This window comes from Oncorhynchus masou, chromosome 11 (genome assembly GCF_036934945.1).
Source record: "Oncorhynchus masou masou isolate Uvic2021 chromosome 11, UVic_Omas_1.1, whole genome shotgun sequence".
Taxonomy (NCBI): Eukaryota; Metazoa; Chordata; class Actinopteri; order Salmoniformes; family Salmonidae; genus Oncorhynchus; species Oncorhynchus masou.
The window spans coordinates 40,584,656-40,610,079 of NC_088222.1; the positions used below are offsets into that span (position 1 = coordinate 40,584,656).

At 42.1% G+C, this 25,424-nt stretch overlaps 1 protein-coding gene across 2 annotated transcripts in view; it reads right to left on the minus strand.

Annotated features, from left to right (window-relative positions):
• LOC135548708 (probable ATP-dependent RNA helicase DDX10) overlaps nucleotides 1–25,424 on the minus strand; it is a 69,986-nt gene that overhangs the window by 16,644 nt on the left and 27,918 nt on the right. For both annotated transcript variants that reach the window (XM_064978563.1, XM_064978561.1), the window contains exons 14-16: nucleotides 12,088–12,207; nucleotides 11,095–11,265; nucleotides 4,915–4,971 (exon numbers count right to left, since the gene is read on the minus strand). In XM_064978563.1, the coding sequence (XP_064834635.1) occupies nucleotides 4,915–4,971; nucleotides 11,095–11,265; nucleotides 12,088–12,207 (348 nt within the window). The remainder of the gene's footprint in view (nucleotides 1–4,914; nucleotides 4,972–11,094; nucleotides 11,266–12,087; nucleotides 12,208–25,424) is intronic.

The window sequence follows — 25,424 nt, forward strand, 5'->3', positions numbered from 1 at the left end:
CCCCATAAATGTAACTGACATATACTAGGAGCTGTGCCAGGCCCGTCTGTTGACTCATCCAGCTGTAACGCATAGAGATCACTGGCTTGTATGTGAAGCAGTAATTGTTTCAAAACGTCTCCTGCCACGTCAATGATGCATTGTGAAACAGTGTTGTTTGATGAAGGCATTTTTTTGGGGGGGGGCCTATTCCCCCCAGCATTGTCCCAGACTTATCTGCGGCAGCAGGAAGAATTAAAGCCCTCCACAATAGTATGGGGCTTGCCTGTGCTAACTACTCCGTAGCTCACCATATAAGACGCTTCTAGCCCATTCTTATTAATGGTATGTGTTGCTTTTATACATGTCTTACTACTCGAAAGTCTTTCATTCTCGCTCAAAAAACTCCAGTGGCTTATTATTATTTTTTAATTGGCATGTTTTGTTTCTAAATGTTTGCGCAAAAGTGGAGGTTTCATTGTGTTGTGAGATGGTACTTCGCACATTAAATACACTGTGGCTGAGGAAAGGCACTACTCCCAATATAAGTGAACCCCAAATCAATGTAGGGGTCATATTTGCGCCTCTTCGATGGTCCAACGTCACTGTCTGTTCGGTGCTTTCCCGGGTAAGGGATCAGTAGCTCTTCCGGCTACATGAGATTCACAACTGTCAGTGTCCATGCTAGCTGGGCTAACAACGAATGTAGAATTACTGATGCTAGCATTGGATGTGCTCGTGGAAGCAGAACAACTTGTGTCGTCGACAGGTGCAGGTGTAGTACTGCTGGTAGTAGCAGTACTACCTGTGGAACTGGTATGTGTCTCTATGGACACAGGCCTTACTTTTTTTTAACCATTTATCCATTTTCGAGCAAACGGAAAGAGCAGCAGCTACGTTTGGCTACATACGGACCGTTAGGGGAGTTCCCACGAGAGAGTAACAGTTAATGTGATTGGATGTTTATTATTTGACATTGTGTTGTTATTTCGCTCAACACTAGATTGTTTAATGTTATTTTTGGCAGTGAAACGGGGCTACTCAGGCGATTAAAAAAACTTGGCCAAATGTATAGGCCTGTTGGAAACTATAAAATGGACTGCTTGAAAATGTGAAAAAATAATAATAATTTCTGAATCACATTATTATTTGGCGTACCCACGACGGCAACCCAGTTTGGGAATACCTGCCTTAAGGTATCCCACTACTGGACATTGTGCTTATATGATCAATAGCACCCTTAGAAACAAGATGCTGCATCTTTATCTTACCCAGAGAACTTGAAGATTAAATAAGACCTTGAAGACTAAATAAATACTCCAGGATCACAAAACCACACAAAAGCAAAACTTCAAATGACAAAAAAAAAACTTGAAACTCAAGGACAGTGTAGAAGGCACTTCATGTTGTTAACAAGCTATATCTGACCTAAGACTTTCCCAATTCCTTCCAAATCCTTAACAAACAAGCACAAAGTCTCCCCAAGCGTTAGCCTGGATAAGTCTGGCCTGCTGCTTTATTGAGGGCACCATGGTTGCGCTCGCAGGCTTTGGGGAAAAGTGTTAGCGATGATAAATGAGACAACAGTGGAGGGCTGAAGGCACGTTGCCCAGTGGAGACAGCCTGTAATGCTCTAATTGTCTCTGTGTGAGTGGGAGGATGGCAGAGTGAGAAGTGTTCAGTATGGCGGAGCATAGTTCAACACACAGCCCCCATCAATACCAGGAGGAAGCAGCCTGGTTTACCATGTCGCTGGTAAAACATAAGAGCAGACTTCAGGGCCAACAGAAGATGAACGAATTGAGAAAAAAAGCTGCTTTAAAAAATGGGCAGATTTAAAGCTGCAATGTGTAGGGTTTTGTGATACCCAACCAAATTCACAGAAATGTGTTATAAATCTGTAATTCTCATTGAAAGTAAGTCTAAGAGGTTGTAGATATTTTTATTTTTATTTTACTAGGCAAGTCAGTTAAGAACAAATTCTTATTTTCAATGACGGCCTAGGAACAGTGGGTTAACTGCCTGTTCAGGGGCAGAACGACAGATTTGTACCTTGTCAGCACGGGGGTTTAAACTTGCAACCTTTCGGTTACTAGTCCAACGCTCTAACCACTAGGCTACCCTGTCGCCCGTTCTATGTGCTCTATTTCTATGATTCCCGGTCTTCTGCATCTTACTTTAGGTTTTGTACACCAGCTTCAAACAGCTGAAAATACAATATTTTTAGTTGTGGAAAATGTATTTCACAGCGGTTTGTTTAGATGGTACAATAATTCTCTACACCAGTGGTCACCAACCTTTTATTTTTGATTATACCCCTTTTTCTCCCCAATTTTGTGGTATCCAAACAGTAGTTCCAGTCTTGTCCCGTCGCTGCAATTCCCGTACGGACTCGGGAGAGGCAAAGGTCAAAACACAACCCAGCCGCACTGCTTCTTCACACAATGCCCGCTTAACCCGGAAGCCAGCCACACCAATGTGTCGGAGGTAACACCGTACACCTGGCGACCGTGTCAGTGTGCATGCACCCAGCACGCCACAGGAGTCACTAGTGCGCGATGGGACAAGAACATCCCTGCCGGCCAAACTCTCTCCTAACCCGGACGACGCTGGGCCAATTGTGCACCGCCCCCATAGGTCTTCTGGTTGCAGCCGGCTGCGACAGAGCCTGGACTCGAACCAGGATGTCTAGTGGCCCTGGTAGCACTGCCTTAGACCACTGCGCCATTTGGGATGCCTACCAACCTTTTAAGTCAAGATCACCAAGTCAAAATGCAAGCCGACCTCTACTGCTCAAATTATTAGAATTTGTTTAACATGAGGTCTGTGCTGTAGGCGCACTGCATATTGGCCACGCTTGAACTGCCCCACCAATTTTGTGTGGCTCAGACCATTTTCAAAATTATATTTCAACATTTTAGGTATATGATCACACTGCTAGATCATTTGTTGCATTACTTCAGATGTCGGATGCGAGGCTCCCGCGAAACTTAATTCAAACTGCATTATTTATGCCTCATGCGCAAACTAATGGTGTTACTCCTATGACCAGAGAAAGAAAAATCTCTCTATATATTAAAAAAGACAAGCAGCAAATAATAACGCAAGCTTATCAAAACACTTCGCTATATTCATTCATTGCAGCTGCAGGCTGCTTGTAGCGTGAGTGGAATTAGAGAGAACGCATATTTTATGGCTTATAAAACTGCTGAACAAAGTGTCGACAGCGCTGAATAACTTAATTATAAGCTAACTCATAATAACAGCAGCTCTTTGCTGTATTCATTGAGTCTTTCTCTAGTCATGGTTTTAAAAGTGTTGAAATCTCACATTATCAACTTTGCTGTGCGGCCGAAGCTTCTATTATCAGTCTATGGCTCGAGGAAACTGTGCAGACACGGTAATCTGATTGGCTAGTGGTAGGCCTATAGGTGCACTTGATTTTCTCTCTGGGCCTGCCGGATAGGCGGAGTTCTACTTTCAGACACATGAAGTGCTTAAAAAAAATGGGAACACCTTGCCTTCCCGCCGCTAGGGCTGCTGAATCAAGTGCACCTACCACCAACAGTGCAAAATGAAAAAAATAAATAGCAAGGTTTTATCGTATTTTTTTTTTCAGAAACGTTTGGTGAGCAACTAGGAATGGCTTGGAGATCGACCGATTGGTGAACACTGCGCTTGTTTGTTGCTTGTTTTGTCACAAACTGATATTAGGCGAAATATTAGAATTTTAGCAACCAGGAAATGCCGGAGCTATTTCTACATAGTATTTCTTTAAAGAAAGATGGGAAACGTGGATTCTGAACCCAATGAAATGAGGGATAATTGTGAAGTAGTCATCAATGTCTGATTTAACTCAATAGGAAGTCTATGGTGTAGGAGTGGAGTCAGCGTCGAACGAGATCAAGGGGGATAGGATGTGTATGATAATCCCACCCATGACGCCACATTCAGATGTTGCATTCAGTTTCCCCTTATTCGTCTCCCGCATCACTGAAGAGGCCAAATAGGAGTGCTAAACGGAGCAGGAGACGTGAGGTAGGCTATACACCAGAGTGGTAGGAGGCATCAGAAGAGCTGCCGGAAGGGGGATTAGAGAAATGCCACCCTAACACCTCCGGAGTATCTATCACTGCAAGCCAGCATTAATGTAATGACACTGGGTGTGTTTGATTGACAGGAGAGAAAGAAAGAGTGCTGGCATGGTAATTATGCTGAGGTTGAAGACAAGATTTTTCATTTCCACATTACGCAAGACGAATTCAGCAGGCGGGCAGACGGACACAAGCTGAGCAGAGGGGGATTTAATATTACACGGAGAGGAAGAGGGACTCGCCTCTGCTGAAGACACCCCAGATGCTTTGTGACCGGGATCTTGCGCAAGACAAGGAACTACTCTCTGTCTCATCATCACGTGGCAGGAGTGGAGCCAATTCAGCTGGCGATAGAGAAGCTCTATGGAGCATTTGGTATTTGTCTGCAGAAAAGCATGTCCCCTTTTGTGAAGATAACACTTCACATGACTCACTAGAGGGGCTGACATTAATGACCCTGTAAAGTACCATTGTGCTTGTCCCATTCTCTCCTCAATGAATTCTGTTCCAATCTAAAAGCTAAGTGCTACATCGGCATCAGGGGACTCTGTGTTCTTCGTCTGACATTGGCTGAAGAAGAGAGAATGCTCCTTCTGCCTTTGTTACAAAGACGAAGGGGTAGAGTGTGGCCCTCACTTTTAGAGACTGCCTCTCCTTTTGAAGCTAGACTGGAGTTCAACAGCAGCATCCTGACAGAAGTATCACTTTAAACAGCCACGGTTTAACGTAACACGAGTGAAGGGGAGCTAGTGACTGGAGTCAAACCCATTCAGGATGTGATGGATTTTAAGAGGGGTTTGGGGGGAGAAATTCTAATGTAAAATGGAGGAGAGAGACTTACCTCAGCGTACTGCTTGCTGGCTTCTCTTCTGGCAGCGTTCTCCTTCAGTCTCTTCTCCTGTGGGAGAGAAGAGGGAGACTGAATTTGGAGCAATGTCAGTCTAACCAGATTTAGGTGTCGTATATCTCTGACAATCCATGCCTTTCAGGGCAGGTTTGTTTTGGGGTGAAATGGCTGTATTTCGTTAGATTGTCAGAGATTCCATGAGAGGATATGCTTTCTCTTTTTTGTTCTATGTAGTTTTTTTTTAATGATAAGATTCACTGGTTACTGCCTCTAAGCTAAGACATTTTCCATGGGTCATAGAAGAGAGGGGATGGGAGGAAAGAAAGCAGACAGAGGAGTGGAGGTTAGACAGGTCACAATAGAGTATCGAGATGCAGCCACATCCTTCAGGTGGGAAAAAACACCAAACAAATCTAAACAAAATGGCTGACTTGCAAAACACAGTCCAAAATAAAGCAGACCTCCACCATTATCATTTCGCCAACACGGCATATTCAGGGAGAACTGACCATAGTAAACGACTTGACACGGGAGTGAAACCCTCGCTAGAGGGGAAAAATAATGATAGTGTGTGAAAACAGAAGCCTATTTATATGCGGCGGGAGAATGCATTAGGAAATGTCAGCAGCTGATACGTGAGTTCTTAATTTCTGCTCCAAATGTCACTCAGTGAAAACCACATTTTGCATTAGAACGTGTGTGTGTATTAGGGTTGAATATTTTCCCGGTATTTTACAAAATGTTCCATCCAGAGAATAAATAAGTAATCCAGTATTTCCCGCACAAACCGGAAGTGTCATACTAAAGCATATAGCTTTGATTAAAGCTTTGATCGCCATTAAAATGAAGCCTGACGAGCCCTACATTAAAATACATGTTATGAGCCATACATTAAATACATTTTATGAGCCCAGGGCCAAATGATTGTGCCATTATCCAATACAGAGACTATTGTTAGGTTCTAATTTTCAGAGTAAAAACTCCACGGATACTATGAAAGCTCAAACCAAGTTAATTCTTCTTAGAGGATCAACACAGCTGCATTAGACAAAGACATTGTTCACACAAGCACTGACATTTAACCATTTCTCCTAGGCTGAGTCTCCTCCTACACATCTGAACAAACATTGTATCTTTATTGCTAGGCAGGAAAGTAAGTGATACGGGCCATAAACTTTTTTCTCCCTTAACGAGACCCTTTTTAATCTTTTAAAATGTTTTTTCACCTTTACTTAACCAGGTAGGCTAGTTGAGACCAAGTTCTCATTTACAACTGCGACCTGGCCGAGAGAAAGCAAAGCAGTTTGACACGTACAACAACACAGAGTTGCACATAACCCAAAGTGATGAAGCTGTTTGTATGTGGCTGCTATGAAAGTGAACTGTGTGTGCAGGTGATCAAGGGTGTATTCATTCTGCCGATTCTGTTGAAAAACATTTCTGAAAAGGAACCAAATGGAATGAAACAGGGATAAATATAGCTGAATTTGTCTAATCGAAACGTGTTTGCAACTGCTGTCGGGACTAATGATTACACCCTAGATCAGCTAGATGCAGGCAAGAGTGTGCAAGGCGGTATTGAATGAGTCACTCTGTCACCTTGATTACTCCAATTTGTCTCTCGACCTGTGCACCTACGTTATCAACTTTCATTTGTAGACTAGGTTGTAGCAAGCTTATGATAGGTATAGGGCAAATTCTAGTATCATGTAGTAGCCTAAATCTATCGATGTCACATTGAGCTGGGTGAATGGAATATGAATGACAGTCACCCAATATGCTGTAATATAATTTTTATTTATCCTTTATTTAACTAGGCATGTCAGTGAAGGACAAATTATTTTACAATGACATCCTACCCCGGAAATAAAGTCAAGCAACAAAAAGAATGGTCCTCCCTAATCTTAAACAGCAGCGGCCGCCACTAGTGGGTGTGTGTGTGTGTGGTGGCGAGGAGGGGAATGGCTGCTGTCCTACAGCCATCCACTCCCTCCTCATTTGTCTGTGATATGGGAGGAAGGCTCGAACCGGGCTCTCATTGGTTTTCACCTGACTCTCATTGGTTTTCAGGCCACAAGGTATGATCAGGGGGGAGGGTTTCTAAAACATTTTACAGAGCTAGCGAGGAGCACAGGGCCGTGACCGAATGAAAATATGGGAATCTACTCTGGCCCGGCCTCCAAACGATGCAGAAAAGTGGTGGAGGGAGAGCGATAGCAAGCGCATAAGAAAGGAAGTGGGAGAAGAGAGAGCGAACACCAGAGGGAGTCGTGACTAACAAATAAGTTATGGATCTATTAGGACGGTCTGGGGAGAGTAATACATTTTCCCCACTGAGCTGCCTTCCATTAGTATGGGCCACGGCCGCCAGACTAGTAACTGCCCATCTAGTTGGCAGTCTGTCAGCATGCCTCCGGTCCCTCAGTCAGCATGCTGTGTGCAGTTACAGTAGCTACAGTGGTCCAGAGCGGTTGGCTCTCTACTGTAGAAGTATAGGTGGCAAGTTCAGTTAGAACGTCAAACTAAAACGATCACAACAGTGTTTGAGTAGGGCCTTAGTACAGCCAGCGACAGAGAGTTAGCAACATGAGGGATATTTAGCACGCCAGCCAGCCAGCCAGGAATGATTCATGTTGGTGAATGCTGCTAATTGATTTCTGGACACGCGTCTGAGTGTCGGAGGCAGCGTGCTGCACAGAAATTTAAATGGATTTTTTAAAGTGTCTGTTTTTCCCTTCACGCGTCAGCCATCACAACAGCCATTCTTGGCAATGCTCGGCGAGCACGACAAATGAACGGGACAAGGCGTTAATCACAACAGCCATGCCTAATAGACGTGCGGGGGGAGTGCCTGCGGCATAACTTAATTGTCGAGACCATGAGATGAGCCACTCGAGGGCCGCCCTTTACGGGGGAGGTGGCTCACCTACACAACACTTCAGCAGAGCTAATGCATGCTTGACATTAACCACATTTTCATCCACAGTTTGAGTAACGTCATGTTTTTTTTTAATCACAACAGATGGTGGAAACAGGTAGCTTCGGTACAATTTTATAAATGGCGACAGAATTTGTTTGTTTGACACAGTGGGATCTTTTTTGTGTCTGTAAAATTAAGTATGTGAGAAATGGTGGTACAAACGCCTTTATGCGCAAATATTGATATAATAACCATCATATCGAAGTAAACTTGGAGTCGTGCTATGACATGGTGTTGTCCTTCCAAGGTGACTCGGGAAACCATGCAGTTTATTAGGCTAGAGATGAAATACGTTATGATGAACTTAACAGGGTGGTGAGAGTGCACTGTGATCTTGATGCTCCTTCCAAATAAATAGAGGGTCTTACTCTGGTGACATGATGCTTGACTGCCGTTTGACAAAAACAAATATTAATCGCTCTTATCCATAATAATTATGTAGACTCGCCTACTCGCACTGTATCTGTGAGATGTTGGCAAGAGCGCATGTGCCAAAACCAGAGTAGGTACACTTCTATTTAACTCAACAGTTTGTGACAAAACTATCAGTAGAGTTGAAAATGTGATGGAAACACATTGAACTTTAGATTTTTATTTGGTACATGAAAACTTAAGCAAAAACGTACATTGAGTGCACTAGGTCATCACGTACTGACTTTTATCCGCAACAAGTCCGAATGGTGGAGAAACACCACTGGTGGGAAAATGCGCAAATTTTCTTTATGTTAATTACAGAATATTCAAATGAAAATCAAACTTTTTATCATAAATCTCTCAAGTAATCAGTCATTTGTGTAAGTGCTGTGCTTGTTGAATGTCCTTCCCTATAAGCGTGCTTAAAGTCTGTTGTCAATTTGTTTACTGTAAAATAGCATTGTATCTGGTCAAACAATTTTTTCCAAAACTTTACTAAAGGTTGGTAACAGGTTGATCGGTCAGCTATTTGAGCCAGTAAAGGGGGCTTTACTATTCTTAGGTAGAGGAAGGACTTTTGCTTCCTCCAGGCCTGAGGGCACACACTTTCTAGTAGGCTAAAATTGAAGACATGGATATTGCCACTCCTATTTGCGTCTGCTATTATCCTCAGTCATTTTCCATCCAAGTTGTCAGACCCTGTTGGCTTGGCATTGTTGATAGACAACAACAAAAAACTTCCTCTTCCATACTCACTATCCGGAATTCAAAATGACTATTCTTGTCTTTCAGAATTTGGTCAGATATACTTGGATGTGTAGTGTCAACATGAGTTGCTGGCATTGTCATGCATAAATGTGCTAATCTTGCCAATTAAAAAATATTTTAAGTAGAATCAGAGGGTTTTGAAATGAATCTGATTCAATGAATGATGGAACGGAGTTTGCATTTTCCCCAAAACTTCAGTGAAGGCGCTCCAAAGCGTTTTAATACCATTCTTTGTTTTAAAAAGTGTAGCTTCGTCTTTTTATTCAGTTTAGTCACATTATTTATACATTTGCAGTACGTTTGCCAATCGGTTGTGCAGCCAGACTGATTTGCAATTCCTTCTGCTTCATCCATCTCAACCATAACATTTTTAAATCCCTCATCAGGTTTTGATGAACTGTAACCTTTGCTTGTGAAGTGAAATACTAGTGGGTTATTTAGCTTTGGGTTAATTGAGTAGAAGGTAATTGTATAAGTGTGAAAAAGAAATCCCTGACATTGACTACACTGCTAAAATGACTTTATTCTGTTCTATATCAGTTTTCTACACATTGTGCAATGTATATATTCCCTCATCAACACTCACCACAACACATGCCTTTCAAAGGCCAGTCATTACTACTTCCAATCAAATCATAAGATAATAATCTCATAAAATAAAATAAGGTAGCAACGAGTGGGTGAGACAATAGCATCCAGCAGTCAATATTTATCCCAGCAGTCAATATTTATCCCAGCAGTCAATATTTATCCACTGGCAAGGAAAGTACTTTCTCTGCAAATCAGATAAGCTGAGCAAACTTTCTGCAGTTATTTTAGTGGAGAAACGAAGCTCGCTCTCGAAAATATTAACTGAACCTAATCTCCCCGTCTGCCTGTGGGCTCCCAAGCTGTGTGCCAGACTCAGACATGTCTGTTATTGTCATTTGGGTTTCAACCTGCGATATACTATATATGGGATTAAAAATAGAACCTGGAGTGGGAGGGACGGGTGCAGCACGACAGGCTTTGCCTTCTCCTCTGGGCAAATCTAGAACACTCATATCCAAACAGAGTTTCAGCCCCAGTACTGTACTAGCCCACATTTTTTTAGCCTTTAATGCAGTAGAACTAAGACATTTTTTTTAATAGCTTACATTTTGACCTTGTTATACATAAAAGGCAAAAAAAAAAGGCAATTAGATATCAATCATGTTTATTGAGATAGATATATCTATCTAAGCCCAATACAAGGCCTATAAAGACCACCTAGTTTCTGATAAATTTTTCTGCCCTAATCTAACAGGTTATTGAATTTAATGTGCAGAGCCCATTTCTAAGCACATTGAATGCTTGGTCTTGCCTTCCCTTTCATCTGGTCCCCACTGATACTGTGCAGCTCCAACAGCTGCTTCAAGTCATTCCAGAGACACATCTGGCCCATGCCTGTCCTCAATCACTGAGGTTATAACCTCAGGGCATGTGTGTGTGTGTGTGTGTCTATGCGTATGTGTGAGCGTGCACGTGTCACAGCTGTGACATTTATTTTTCATACAGTACCTGCTGGGTGCAGAGTGGGGGAGATTAAGTTGGAGCATTGAACTGGCTCCGTTGACAGCGATTCGTATAAACATCCAACCAGGTGCTAAGGTACCATAAGGGACCTTGCCGCAGTAACAATACAGGAATATATTATGTCATGTACATTATGATCATGCAGTTTGTAGTACTTCATTGTCACCCCCCCCCCATTCAGTGCAGGAGGATCACCATTAGGATCAGATGCTGCTTTCCCAAATGATGCAGGGAAATAATCGACTAACCTCCTGCCCGAGGCTGCTGTATGGGCTAGTGAAGCAACCGTTTGACACTGTGACTGAACTACAGTCTTACCCTGTGTTTTTGCTTCTGTCTACAGTCTTGCCTGCTTTTTCTGCTTGATTTGATGCATTTTTTTTGGCTGACCTTTGACGGCTGTGCGGTAGTCTTCGCCCGTGTTTGTGTTTAACTTAATGATTGTACTACAGTCTTACCCTGTGTTTCTCTTTGACTTTACGCCTGTACTCCAGCTTGTCAAACTCCTGGTCCTCTCGGCGCAGCCTCTCTCTGGCCTCCTCCACATTGATGCCCGACGTGCAGTCATCCTCCTCCCCCTCTGTGGCTGGCACGGCCGTCCTCTGGAGCGGGGGCCACTGCTGCACCATCTGGAGAGCGAGGGGCATAGACCAACACAGAGTTAAATCACAACACTGCAATGGTGCCATCTCATTTTCAGCTGGATAGGAATCAACACATATGCACACACACAAAAACATTTATCCACACACAAACGCACACATAGAAGAGGGCATACAACACACGTTTAGTCTCCTTAATTACATTTGCAGCTGGCTGGGATTCAATGCAGCAAACACAACTAAACATCACAGGTGCCATCTAATTTTCTCTGAATGATGGTTGTAATGGCAAGCAATTACGCTGAGACTCATAATTGTAACTTTAAAATGTATACCAAAGAAAAGTTTGGTAAAGTTCAACAAAACTCTAGGCACAAGGACTACTTTTTATGTTCCACAGAATTTTACAAAAACACATTTATAGGAAGAACTGTACAGATACAAAGATTGGTAACAGAATAAAACTGAGGAAGATGTTACCGTAATTAATACATACATTAAACAATAACAGGAAAAACTGTGCAGATGCAACATTTGGTAACAGAATTACAGTAAAATCTCCCACAGTTTTATTGTTACCAAACGTTATATCTGCACATGCTTTACTTATACAAATGATTGTGCAAATTATTCAAAGTAGTCATTGTGCATAGAGTTGTTTGTTTTGTTCAACTTTAAAATCCATGGTTTTTGTTTGGCAGATATTTTAAAGTGAAAAATCTAAGCGTAAATCTGTTTGCGTGGAATTGCCCGTAAACAAATGGGTTCTCTCATTTAGCTGAAGCCAAAAATTGTATCACTGGATCTGACTCAAAATAAAATGGAATGTCGATAAATGTTTGCACAAACCTGTCCGTCTTCAGTGAAAACTAATTTGGTGTTGACTTGGAAGTTTCTCTTCAGGACTTTCTTGGCCTCTTTGAACTTGGTCTCTTTTTCTGTTTTCTTAATGGTGTTACTGTCAGTTTCCTGTAATGAGAGAGGAAATGATAAAAATGCTGCATATATTTACATTTATAAACTGGGTGGTTCGAGCCCTGAATGCTGATTGGCCTATGACAAAAACACATTTTTACTGCACTAATTACATTGGTAACCACTTTATAATAGCAATAAGGGACCATGGGTTTGTTATATACGGCCAATATACCAGTGCTAAGGGCTTTTAAGCACGACGCAACGCAGAGTGCCTGGACACAGCCCTTAACCGTGGTATACTGGTTATATTCCACCACCCATCGGGCCTTATTGCTTAAATAAACCTAACACAATCGAACTGCTAATGTAACACCTCATAATATTGATCATGTTGACTTCCCTGCCTGAAACAGTCAGTCCCTGCTACATGTAGCTAGACAACTTTGCCATTATGTCAGCAGGTTAAGACCGGAGACTCAGGAATGCTGACCAAGACAAACTAAGCACCTTTACAGAGAGCCATTAGGAGTGTCCACACATTGCCTCAGTGGATTTTTTTGCAAAAAAAAAAATGCATTTCCCAGCCCCTGACAGAGTACAGTTTGAGTACAGTAGGAGTCAAAAGTTTGAACACACCTCATTCAAGGGTTTTTCTTTATTTTTTACAATGTTCTACTTTGTAGGATAATAGAAGACAAACTATGAAATAAAATATGGATTCATGTAGTAACCAAAAAAAGTGTTAAATCTAAATATATTTTAGATGAGATTCTTCAAAGTAGCCACCCTTTGCACACTTGGCATTCTCTCCACCAGCTTCATGAGGTAGTCACTGGAATGCATTTCAATTAACAGGTGTGCCTTGTTAAAAGTACATTTTTAGAATTTCTTTACTTCTTAATGCGTTAGAGCCAATCGGTTTTGCTGTGACAAGGAAGGGTTGGTATACAGTTGATAGCCCTATATAGGGTAAAGACCAAGTCCATATTATGGCAAGAACAGCTCAAATAAGCAAAGACCAACAGTTACTTTAACACATGAAGGTCAGAAATTTGAACATTTCTTCAAGTGCAGTCACAAAAACAATCAAGCGCGAGGATTAAATAGGCTCATGAGGACCGCCACAGGAAAGGAAGACACAGTTACCGCTGCTGCAGAGGATACGTTCATTAGAATAACCAGCCTCAAAAACCGGCAAATAACTGCACCTCAGATTGCAGCCCAAATAAATCCTTCAGAGTTCAAGTAACAGACACATCTCAACATCAACTGTAAGAAGAAGAGACTTGCTTGAGCCAAGAAACACGAGCAATGGACATTAGACCGGTGGAAATCTGTTATTTTGTCTGATGAGTCCAAATTTGATATTTTTGTTTCCAAACAACGTGTCTTTGTGAGACGCATAGTAGGTGAACGGATGATCTCCGCATGTGTGGTTCCCACAGTGAAGCATGGAGGTGGTGGTGTGATGGTGCTTTGCTGGTGACACGGTCTGCGATTTATTTAGAATTCAAGGCACCCTTAACCAGCATGGCTACCACAGCATTCTGCAGCAATACACCATCCCACCTGGTTTGCCCTTAGTGGGACTATCATATGCTGCATATGTGGGAACTCCTTTAGGACTGTTGGAAAAGCATTCCAGGTGACTACCTCATGAAGTTGGTTGAGAGAATGCCAAGAGTGTGCAAATCTGTCAGAGGCTAAGGGTGGCTACTTTAAAGAATTTCAAATTATATTTTGATTTGTTGAACACTTTGTTACAACATGACTCCATATGTGTTATTTCATAGTTTTGATGTTTACACTATTACTCTAGAAAAGAAAATGGTAAAAATAGGTGTCCAAACTTGACTGGTACTGCATATGCAGTGCATTCGGAAAGCATTCAGACAAAGCCTTATTCTAAAACAGATTAAATTTTCAGCAAATGTATAAAAAAAATACAACTGAAATATTACATTAACATAAGTATTCAGACCCTTTACTCAGTACTTTGTTGAAGCACCTTTGACAGCGATTACAGACTCAAGTCTTCTTGAGTATGACGCTACAAGCTTGGCACACCTGTATTTGGCGAGTTTCTCACATTGTCCTCTGCAGATCCTCTCAAGCTCTGTCAGGTTGAATGGTGGGTGTCGCTGCACAACTATTTTCAGGTGTCTCCAGAGATGATCGATCGGGTTCAAAGCCAGGCTCTGGCTGGACCAATCAAGAACATTCAGAGACCTGTACCGAAGCCGCTCCTGTGTTGTCTTGGCTGTGTGCTTAGGGTCGTTGTCCTGTTGGAAGGTGAACCTTCGCCCCCAGTCTGAGGTCTTGAGAGCTCTGGAGCAGGTTTTCATCAAGGATATCTGTACTTTGCTCCATTCATCTTTCCCTCGATCCTGACTAGTCTCCCAGTCCCTGCCGCTGAAAAACATCCCCACAGCATGATGCTGCCACCACCATGCTTCACCGTAGGGATTGTGAGAGGTTTCCTCCAGATGTGACGCTTGGCATTCAGGCCAAAGAGTTCAATCTTGGTTTCATCAGACCAGAGTCCTTTAGGTTCCTTTTGGCATACTCCAAGCGGGCTGTCATGTGCCTTTTACGGAGGAGTGGCTTCCATCTGGCCACTCTGCCATGAAGGCCTGATTGATGGAGTGCTGCAAAGATGGGAGAACCTTCCAGAAGGACACACATCTCCACAGAGGAACTCTGGAGCTCTGTCAAAGTGACCATCAGGTTCTTGGTCACCTCCCTGACCAAGGCCCTTCTCCCCAGATTGCTCAGTTTGGCAGGGAGGCCAGCTCTAGGAATAGTCTTGGTGGTGCCAAACTTCTTCCACTTAAGAATGATGGAGGCCACTGTGTTCTTGGCGACCTTCAATGCTGCAGAAACTTTAGATACCCTTCCCCAGATCTGTGCCTCTACATAATTCTGTCTCGCAGCTCTAAGGACAATTCCTTCAACCTCATAGCTTGGTTTTTGCTCCGACATGCAATGTCAAATGTGGGAACTTATATAGACAGGTGTGTGCCTTTCCTAATCATGTCCAATGAATTGAATTTACCACAGGTGGACTCCAATCAAGTTGTAGAGACATCAAGGATGATCAATGGAAACAGGATGCACCTGAGCTCAATTTTGAGTCTCATAGCAAAGGATCTGAATACTTATGTAAATACGTTTTTTAATCTTTAATAAATGTGCAAATATTTCTAAAAACCTGTTCTCACTGTTATTATAGGGTATTTGTGTGTAGATTGATGAGAAAAAAAAACATTGAATCAATTTTAGAATAATGCTGTAACGTAACAAAATGTGGAAAAAGAATGCACTGTAGATAAATAATTATCCGTCAGTCGGGGTCTTAACTTCCTGTTGAGAGTTAGAATAGTAGACTACACAATGTGCCACAATTGATTGTGCATCGGCAGTTTCTCTCGTGTTATGTCAGTCCCTGACAGTAGCTCAATTAACAATCAAATCATCTTTTTGCTGACATGGCTAAGTTATTCTAGACTGTCATGTCCGAATGTGCTTCCAGGGGCCCTGACCTCCAGGGGTCCCCATTCAGGAACCCCTGTGATTTTGTTAGTCACTCTCAATCAGATATATTAACATGGCATTATATATATATCCCATTTAGCAGACGCTTTTGTCCAAAGCGACTTACAAGTCGGCTGGGGCCACTACTTTTACATATGGGTGGCCCCAGCGGGAATCGAACCCACGACGCTTGACGCTTGGCGTTGCAAGCGCCATGCTCTACCGACTGAGCCACACAGGACCCATTAATCATGGAAAAAATGTGTATAATTGCAAGAAATTAGCTATAAAATTGCTACAACATTTTCTCTCCTCCCCATGGCATGAATCATGGAAAATTGTGTAGAATTGCAGGATATTAAACTTTAAAACTAGTAAGTCTTGTTTGGTTACCAAGGCAACTACTGTCACTATTAAACTTGCTAGCTACTTCAGTGGATGTTGAAAACATTTCTACCTGCAAATGTGTTAAATTATAGCCATGGTATAAAAGGGATAATTAACTCTGGGCTCTGGAAAAGAATACAACTCAATATAAGGTCAGAGCCTCAACTCGTTCATTATCATTCAAGAAATTAACACAATTTCAACTGCACCTTTAATTAGAATCGGGCCTAAAAACAACCTGTAGGCTTTATAGTGCTCCAATGTTTGCCCAGATAAAAGATCTCTGGTTAAGCGGTTGACAAGGACACAAGGCATAACATAAACAAAGGGAATCTGATGAACATTTTTCAGTCCCGAATTGGCGTTTCGCGACAGTGATTATCCCCTAGGAATGATTCTGTGCGAACAAACGATGTTGTCGATGTAGTCAAAGCAGGAGGATAAATCAACTTTCCTTGACACATCCCAAACAATGTGCTCCATATCCAGAGCAATAGAGCACTTTGCCTAGGGTCTTAATCAAACAAGCCCTTGGAATATGACTTGACTAACCAGCACTAGACTCTGCTGAGCTGGCACTCAGAAGATAAATATTGCATGCCAGATTATTAACAAACTATTTTTCACTTCAGAATGACCTAGGGCTACAAGGCGCTGCCTCAATGGCCGGCTTTCAGAATTTCTACCACACAGTTTATGTAGGCGTTCTCACTAAACCATATGTTGATGTATTTGGGGTCCAATTGGCAAGGTGGTGCATTTTATGGTTCAATAAATGGAATTCCTCCCTTGGGGACATTGATCGCCATCTTCAATTAGGAATAACTGATGTGAGCTTTTGTTAGAGAGAAAAACGTGTTTAAAGAAAACATGTGGCGGTAAAAATTAAATAACAGCCCATGAAATTGTTGGCTATTATGCTGGGATACTTTGTCATGCCGAAAGACATTAGATTTCCCCCAGCCAAATGAAGGAGAATTGTTCATTTTCTCAATAGAAATAGAATGAAAGAATTAATAGAGCGGACGTCCCAACACAAGTCAATGACGCGATAATGGGTGGACTGGCAGCCATTTTGAGTGTACGCATGCAAGGAATTAAAAGCAGAAATTGTACCCTTCAAATCAGTTGAGTCAACTCAACTGACATTACAACAACAAATACATTCCATTGCATGAACCACATCAGTTAGCATAATTTGAATGAACATCCTACATTACCATGGCAATCCAGCATTAGTTGATAGAACATTCCAAATTAGCATGAAAATCATTTCATCACAATACCAGGCAGCCATTGCGAGTGTACCCATGAGTTTCCCAGTCAAATTGCCAGGGTTAGCGCTTCCAAGCCAGTTCTATGAATTATATTTCTATGACTCACACTATTAATCTATTGAAGGTTCTTTTTAGAGTCATCTCAGAAAAAAAGCACAGCCAACCATTACGTTTCTATAGTTTGTTCTGCTGACAAATCCAGAGTCTGCCATCAGAAGGTAGTGCCATCAATTTCAAGAGCCCTATTCAAAAAACACATCAAGTGTTCTGAACAAAATGAACAACTTTGCACAACAACGAACACTAGCAGACTACTGGAGCAATGCAATAATGGGTGGCAGAGGAAAAGATGTTGGGGGGGGGGGTTCATTCATTCAGCCAACTACTGAATTAGACTTCAACATTCAACCTGTTGCAAAATTCACTTCGTAAACATAATGAGGTCAGCACATCATTAGCGGTACAAGACAACAACCCCCCCCCCGTCCACCGTCCCACCTCCCTTGTCAAAACCGAATCAGTAAATGTCACTCCCTCTCCATCCCCAGTTTCTATCTCCCCACTGAGAATCTAATTGGAAGGCGCCGGCGTTGGGATTCTCACCTCAGGACCTCATTTCCTAACCCTCCCAGTTTAATAAGCGTTTCCCACAGGAGGCAGAGTCTCGCCGCGATTCTGAATCAATTAAATATCATTGGGTGTGAAGTTATTGCACTGCATTTATGGAAAAATGATGGGCCCCGTCAAAAATACATTCTTGAGGAAAAAAACTATTGAGGAGGAATCCAATACCAGCAGTTTGCACAAAGGCACATGGCTTTCTATATCTATTTGAAAAGACTTAAGAAGATGGGAGGCCACAGAGTCAATTCTTACCCCATCTATATTCCAGGCATTTTTATCCCAATTTAAAAGCATGTCTTACCAATTTGCTTTGCTCTCCTCAACCTTTTGACTTCCCAGTGCATGCTGCTCTTATCTTAAATGTTAAAATGTTCTCCGGGTTAGGTAGCTGGCAGGTTGGCCTCTTGAATGGGAGCGACAATGGACATTTGCAATATGTGAGCTTAGCAGCTAGAGTCGGCAAGCTGTTTTCGCAGCGAAGGAACTCGCTAATCTAAAAAAGGTCCTACCTTTCAAAGTTGAACAAAAATCTTAATTAAAAAAAATCATTAGCATGTTTGTACGTATTTAGCAATTTCGTTAGGCAAGGACAAACAAACTTCAACAATGATTCAGGTGAAACCACAAGACTCATAATGAAATGTGATGCTTAGACACCCTCTGCTGATGATATACTGTGTAAGTTAAATCTCACAGAGGGGTGATTTATTGCTTGTTTCATCACTGGACAGTTGTGCGTTGAGGAGCATTCCTCTCACTGTCAGCCGAGGCTGCCCATTCTGACATGAATGGCTGAGGGCAAATGAATCAACTAGAGTGTGAATCAGACGCTCGTCAATCAATTAACCAAACAATCCTTCAATCAATGGGCCGGATCAAACACCACTGTCAACAGGGGGGAACGGGGACATCAAAACAACCTGAAAGGACTTAGCATTATGCAAATGGCGGGTGTCTCTATAGTCTGATCGTTTGAATTATTCCTTTTACCCATTAGTATACTGAAGTGTTGGTCCCATTTTTCATGAGGGGCGGCAGGGTAGCCTAGTGGTTAGAGCGTTGGACTAGTAACCGGAAGGTTGTGAGTTCAAACCCCCGAGCCGACAAGGTACAAATCTGTCGTTCTGCCCCTGAACAGGCAGTTAACCCACTGTTCCCAGGCCGTCATTGAAAATAAGAATGTGTTCTTAACTGACTTGCCTGGTTAAATAAAAAAGGTTAAAAAAAAATAATAATAATTAACTTGTAAGTCGCTCTGGATAAGAGCGTCTGCTAAATGACTTAAATGTAAATGTAAATGTAATGATCTGCAATAAAAGATCCCAAAAATGTTCCACGCGCACAAAAAGCTTATTTCTCAATTTTGTTTATGCACATATATCCGTCTCTATTAAATCCCTTTCGTGGGGAAAAAGTAATTCTGATTGGCTGGGTCCGGCTCCCCGGGGTGGACATGGCTCCCAAGTGGGTAGGCCTAAGACCTCCCAAGCTCACCCTTGGCTGCACAATATCCTATGGAATAATGACTATTTCAATTGACTGATTTCCATCTATGAACCGTAACTCAGTAAAATCTTTCAAATTGTTGCGTTTATATTGTTGTTCAGTATTGATTTCAAAGAAATGGAGAGGAAGACACCATTGAACAAACACAACTGAGGTGCAACCTAATCTAACACTAGCATTCCTCTGAATAGAAACAGTTCCCTGCGGCTCAGTGTCAAACTATTTCATCACATTTGCCAAATTGACAGTCATAACTCTACAGCACTTACTCAGAAAACAAAACGCAGCATGCACCAACCAGCCTTAAGGCATCTAAGGTTGATAGTCAAGGTACACCACATGACCAAAAGTATGTGGACGCCCCCAAACACCTCATTCTAAAATCATGAGTATTAATATGGAGTTGGTCCCCCCTTTGCTGCCATAACAGACTCCACTCTGGGAAGGCTTTCCACTAGATTTTGAAACACTGCTGCGGGGACTTGCTTCCATTCAGCCACGAGCATTAGTGAGGTCGGGCAATGATGTTGGGCGATTAGGCCCGGCTCGCAGTCGGCATTCCAATTCATCCCAAAGGTGTTTGATGGGGTTGCGGTCAGGGCTCTGTATAGGCCAGTCAAGCTCTTCCACACCGATCTCGACAAACTATTTCTGTATGGACCTTGCTTTGTGCATGGGGGCATTGTCATGCTGAAACAGGAAAGGGCCTAACCCAAACTGTTGGAAGCACGGAATCATCTAGAACATCATTCTATGGTGTACAGTTAAGATTTCCCTTCACTGGAACTAAGGGGCCTAGCCGGAACCATGAAAAACAGCCCCAGACCATAATTCTTCATCCAACAAACTTTACAGTTGGCACTATGCATTCAGGCAGGTAGCGGTCTCCTGGCATCCACCAAACCCAGATTTGTCCGTCGGACTGCCAGATGGTGAAGCGTGATTCATCACTCAAGAGAACGCTTTTCTTCTGCTCCAAAGCCCAATGGCGGAGAGCTTTACACCACACCAGCCAACGCTTGGGATTGCGGATGGTGATCTTAGGCTTGTGTGCGGCGGCTGAGCCATGGAAACCCATTTCATGAAGATCCAGATGAACAGTTCTTGTGCTGGCATTGCTTCCAGAGGCAGTTTGGAACTTGGTAGTGAATGTTGCAATCAATTTAACAAACTGAATTGTTGGAAAGGTGGCATCCTATGACGGTGCCACTTTGAAAGTCACTGAGCTTTAAGTAAGGCCATTCTACTGCCAATGTTTGTCTCTGGAGATTGCATGGCTGTGTGCTCAAATGTAATACACCTGTCAGCAAAGATAGTGGCTGAAATAGGGGTGTCCACATACTTTTGTATATATAGTGTATATAAAACTTCTATAGGCAGAATAAATTAAGCTACAGGGTCTGAAAAAAACACCAATAGGCTTTGAAAAAGAGAAATTCTAGCATTCTCTATTATATCATAAACTTTTAGCATACCATCTGTACGATAGGCCTTAATAACCTTAAGGGGATGTCCAACGGATTTGTTTTTGTGAGGAGACAGTTTCAACAGTCTCTTCAAAATGAGGGAGAGGGGACGACAAGGATGCAATTAGGATAATGGAATTGCGGTGCTTTGCGTTCCCAATGAAAGGTGTCATTTGACACAGAGGACTGTCGACAGGCTCCTGTCCTCTCCTGAGATTGTTATTGCGGGCTGCTCTCACGAATGCTTCAATCAATCTCATCCTAACAAAGCTGCATTTTAAAGGACATCTCCTGGGAATGAGGGATGTGTTATTATGAACGGCTAGCACCACCTCAAAGACAGAAACTGAAGATTAACGATGGCATCAACGGGAAGCCTTATTAACGTTTAGTGATTCCTAAAAATGTTTTATTCATATTACGTTATCCGATGATAGAACGGACAAAAAAAAAAAACCTGATTGACCCTAGTGTTTTTAGTTGGAGAATTTTACTTTTTATTTATTTATTATTATTATTATATCATTTGTATTTTCTTTATGTAAATGGGGTGTTATAGAAGGGACCTATTTCTCTTGTTTTTGAGAAACATACCATAATCAGCAATTCACTTCCTCATCCTCGTTGTGGAAAATGCGGGCTCTGACAAATCATGAGCAAAGGTTCCAAAAACACCCAAATACGTCCTTTAAGAAATTAAAATCTCTCAGTATAGTTATGCAGGTCTTTAGATATTATACAAATTAAATTCTGTGTATATCCACAACGTTACAGTGCATTCGGAAAGTATTCAGGCCCCTACACCTTTCCCACTTTGTTACGTTACAGCCTTCATTCAAAAATGGATGAAATTGTTTTTCCCCCATCAATCTACACAGGTTCAAGTCTGGGATCTGGCTGGGCCACTCAAGGACATTCAGACCCAAAGCCACTCCTTCATTGTCTTGTCTGTATGCTTAGGGTTGTTGTCCTGTTTGAAGGTGAACCTTAGCTATAGTCCCTGCCGCTGAAAAACACCATGCTTCACTGTAGGGATGATGGTGCAGGTTTCCTCCAGATCTGACACTTGCCATTCAGGCCAAAGAGTTCAATCGTGGCTTCATCAGACCGAAGAATCTTGTTTCTCATAGTCCGAGAGTCTTTTAGGTGCCTTTTTGCACCAAGCGGGCTGTCATGTGCCTTTTACTGAGGAGTGGCTTTCATCTGGCCACTCTACCATAAAGGCCTGTTTGGTGGAGTGATGCAGAGATGGTTGTCCTTCTGGAAGGTTCTCCTATCGCCATAGAGGAACTCTGTAGCTCTGTCAGAGTGACCATCAGGTTCTTGGTCACCTCACTGACCAAGACCCTTCTCCCCCAATTGCTCAGTTTGACCAGGCCGGTCAGCTCTCGGAAGAGTCTTGCTGGTGCCAAACTTATTACATTTAAGAATGATGTAGGCCACGGTGTTCTTGGGGACCTTCAATGCCTCAATTTCTTTTAATACCCTTCACCAGATCTGTGCCTCGTGAAAATCATGTCTTGGAGCTCTACAGACAATTCCTTCGACCTCATGGCTTGATTTTTGCTCTGACATGCACCGTCAACTGTGGGATCTTATATAGACAGGTGTGTGCCTTTCCATACCATGTCCAATCAATTGAATTTACCACAGCTGGACCCCAATGAAGTTGTAGAAACATCTCAAGGATGATCAATGGAAACACGATACACCGTAGCTCAATTTCGAGTCTCATAGCAAACGGTCTGAATTCTTATGTAAATAAATAATTTTTAGTTTTAATTTAATTTGCAAAGAATTCTGAAAACCTGTTTTCACTGTCAATTATGGGGTATTGTTTATAAAAAATAAAAATAAATAAAAAATATTTTAGAATAAGGCTGTAACGTAACAAAATGTGGAAAAAGTGAAGGGGTCTGAATACTTTACGAATGTACTGTATATTCCATTTTGTTGCAGCTAGAGCAATACCTCTCCGTCCATTTTAGCAGCAGGCTACACGGAGAATGGAACAGCTGTATAGAGGAACCGGGTTGAGTTGAACAAAATGGAATATGTTGCGGATACATTTCGGAATGACAATTTCATGCGCACAACATCTAAGACCTGCACCACTATACTGAGAGTGTTTCTGAAAGGACCTATTTGGGTGTTATTGGAGCATTTGTTCATGTTTTCTTCAGAACTGCCATAATGTGCAAAGAAGGTTGAGGAAGTGAATTGCTGGTTGGGGTAAGGCATAAATTAGCGTATTAATATGCTCTATACCTTGTGCCAGAATATCGCAGACATTATTGATCTTTTAAAAGATGCACTATGTAGGAATCATTCCGTCATTTCCTGGTTGCTAAAATTCTAATTGTTCTCCTAATTTTAGTTTGTGTGACGAAAAAAACTATAGTGTAAAGAATCATTGTACCATGTAAACCACTGTGAAATATCTTATCCAAACCAAAAATATAGTATTTTCAGCTGTTTGAAGCTGTAGAACAAAACCGAAAGTAAAAGACGCAAAAACAAAACTTAAGACCTGGGAGCATAGAAATAGCACATATAGAACAGATCTACCGCTTCTTAGACTTGCTTTCAATGGTAAATGACAGATATGAAATATTTCCATGTGAATTTGGTCAGGTCGCCCAAAAGCGTCATATTGCAGCTTTAAAACGTGTCAAGTGACAATGTCAATTCAACCAATAATTATTGAAACAGCTCTACCTGAAGGAGCTTCCCAACCCCACTAGGACAGGATCAGGCCAGAAGACAGTAGTGAGGGGTCTTTCTGTTTCACTGGCTACAATGACAATCTCAGAGGTAACAGACCCTGCCGGCCGGATTGAAAAGTTGGGGTAACAAGGGTGAGGTCATCCGGATCTCTATAGAGAAGGCAATAAAAGCACTCCCAGCCATAGAGTCCAGACAGCGATCGTGACAGTGGGACAACTTAATTACTGTCAAATGCTGGGGGTAAAGTATATGGTCTTTCTCAGAGTTTGTGTTAACTCTGAAAGTTTCCCAGTCTCTTCGATATTCATCAACTCTTATGTGGAACGTTAACTTATTCAGGTCAAGAAATCCCTATATTATAAACCATTCAGTTCATATAAAATGGCCCAAAAATACATTTTTGACTGTTAATGATCTAACGTAAATGTGGCCATTTCACTCAATAGACACAGTGTACAAAACATTAACACCTGCTCGCTCCATGATATAGACTGACCAGGTGAATGATAAGCCCTTATTGATGTCACTAGTTAAATCTACTTCAAGCCCTGTAGATGAAGGAGAGGAGAAGGTTTAAAGAAGGATTTTTAAACCTAGAGACACTTGAGACATGGATTGTGTGTGTGCCATTCAGAGGGTGAATGGGAAAGACAAAAGATTTAAGTGTCTTTGAACAGGGTTTGCCAGTAGGTGCCAGGCGCACCACCTGTGTCAAGAACTGCAAGCCTGCTGGGTTTTTCACACTCAACAGTTTCCCATGTGTATCAAGAATGGTCCACCACCCAAAGGACATCCAAGGCAACTTAACAACTGTGGGAAGTATTGGAGTCAACACGGGCCAGCATTCCTGTAGAACACGTTCAACACCTTGTAGAGTCCATCCTCTGACAAACTGAGGATGTTCTGAGGGCAAAGAGGGGGGCTGCAACTCAATATTAGGAAGGTGTTCATAATGTTTTGAAGGGCAAAAAAAATAAAAATAAAGGATTCTCACCCCATTTAAAGACAGTGAATCATGTCGGACTAGATGGAAAGCCAGCACTCCGCAGCCTCCCACATTCCAGCTGAAGGCACAGTAGATGTGACCCCGGCCACCTACAGCATATTCATAGCCCACTGCAGAGGAGTCAATGAAATAGCTAGCCTGGGCTGGCTAAACTCACCCTGACCTCTGATCAAACACCTCTTCTCCAAACCGTTTCTACCCTACAGCGGTCTTTTTTAAGGGAAAACTAGGATGTTTTATTTTCAACTTCACATGGGAGCTAGCCCAATTTGTTTGTCCCAAGGTGCACAGAAACTAAATATAAGACGAGAAAAAGCTTGGAAGGACCTATTTCGAATCAGTTGACACAAATTCCAGAGAAAGGAGCAGAAAGTTTACACTGAGTCACACTAGTTGTGTGCAGAGGTTTAAGAGTTGTAGCTGCCTAACTCCTCACTTAACAATAAAGATGAGTGCAACAGACAGCTTGGTCTAAGCCATTGAATTAGATTAGAAGCTCATAACCCAAATCAGTGTTATTACTGTGATGAGGTCACCACTTCAGCATCTACATCCCCTGTTAAGGAACGTACACGTAGGTGGGAACGTGGCGCAAACAGTGATTTAGAAGTTCTCTCTCCAGCAGAGAGGAACCATCTGCCCTAAATTAAATCTGACATCGATGAGTATCATCCACTGCCAGGTATGCGTGTAGTGATTGAGGCTCCTGGAACATGTTGTTCCCAACTTTTATAGAAACAA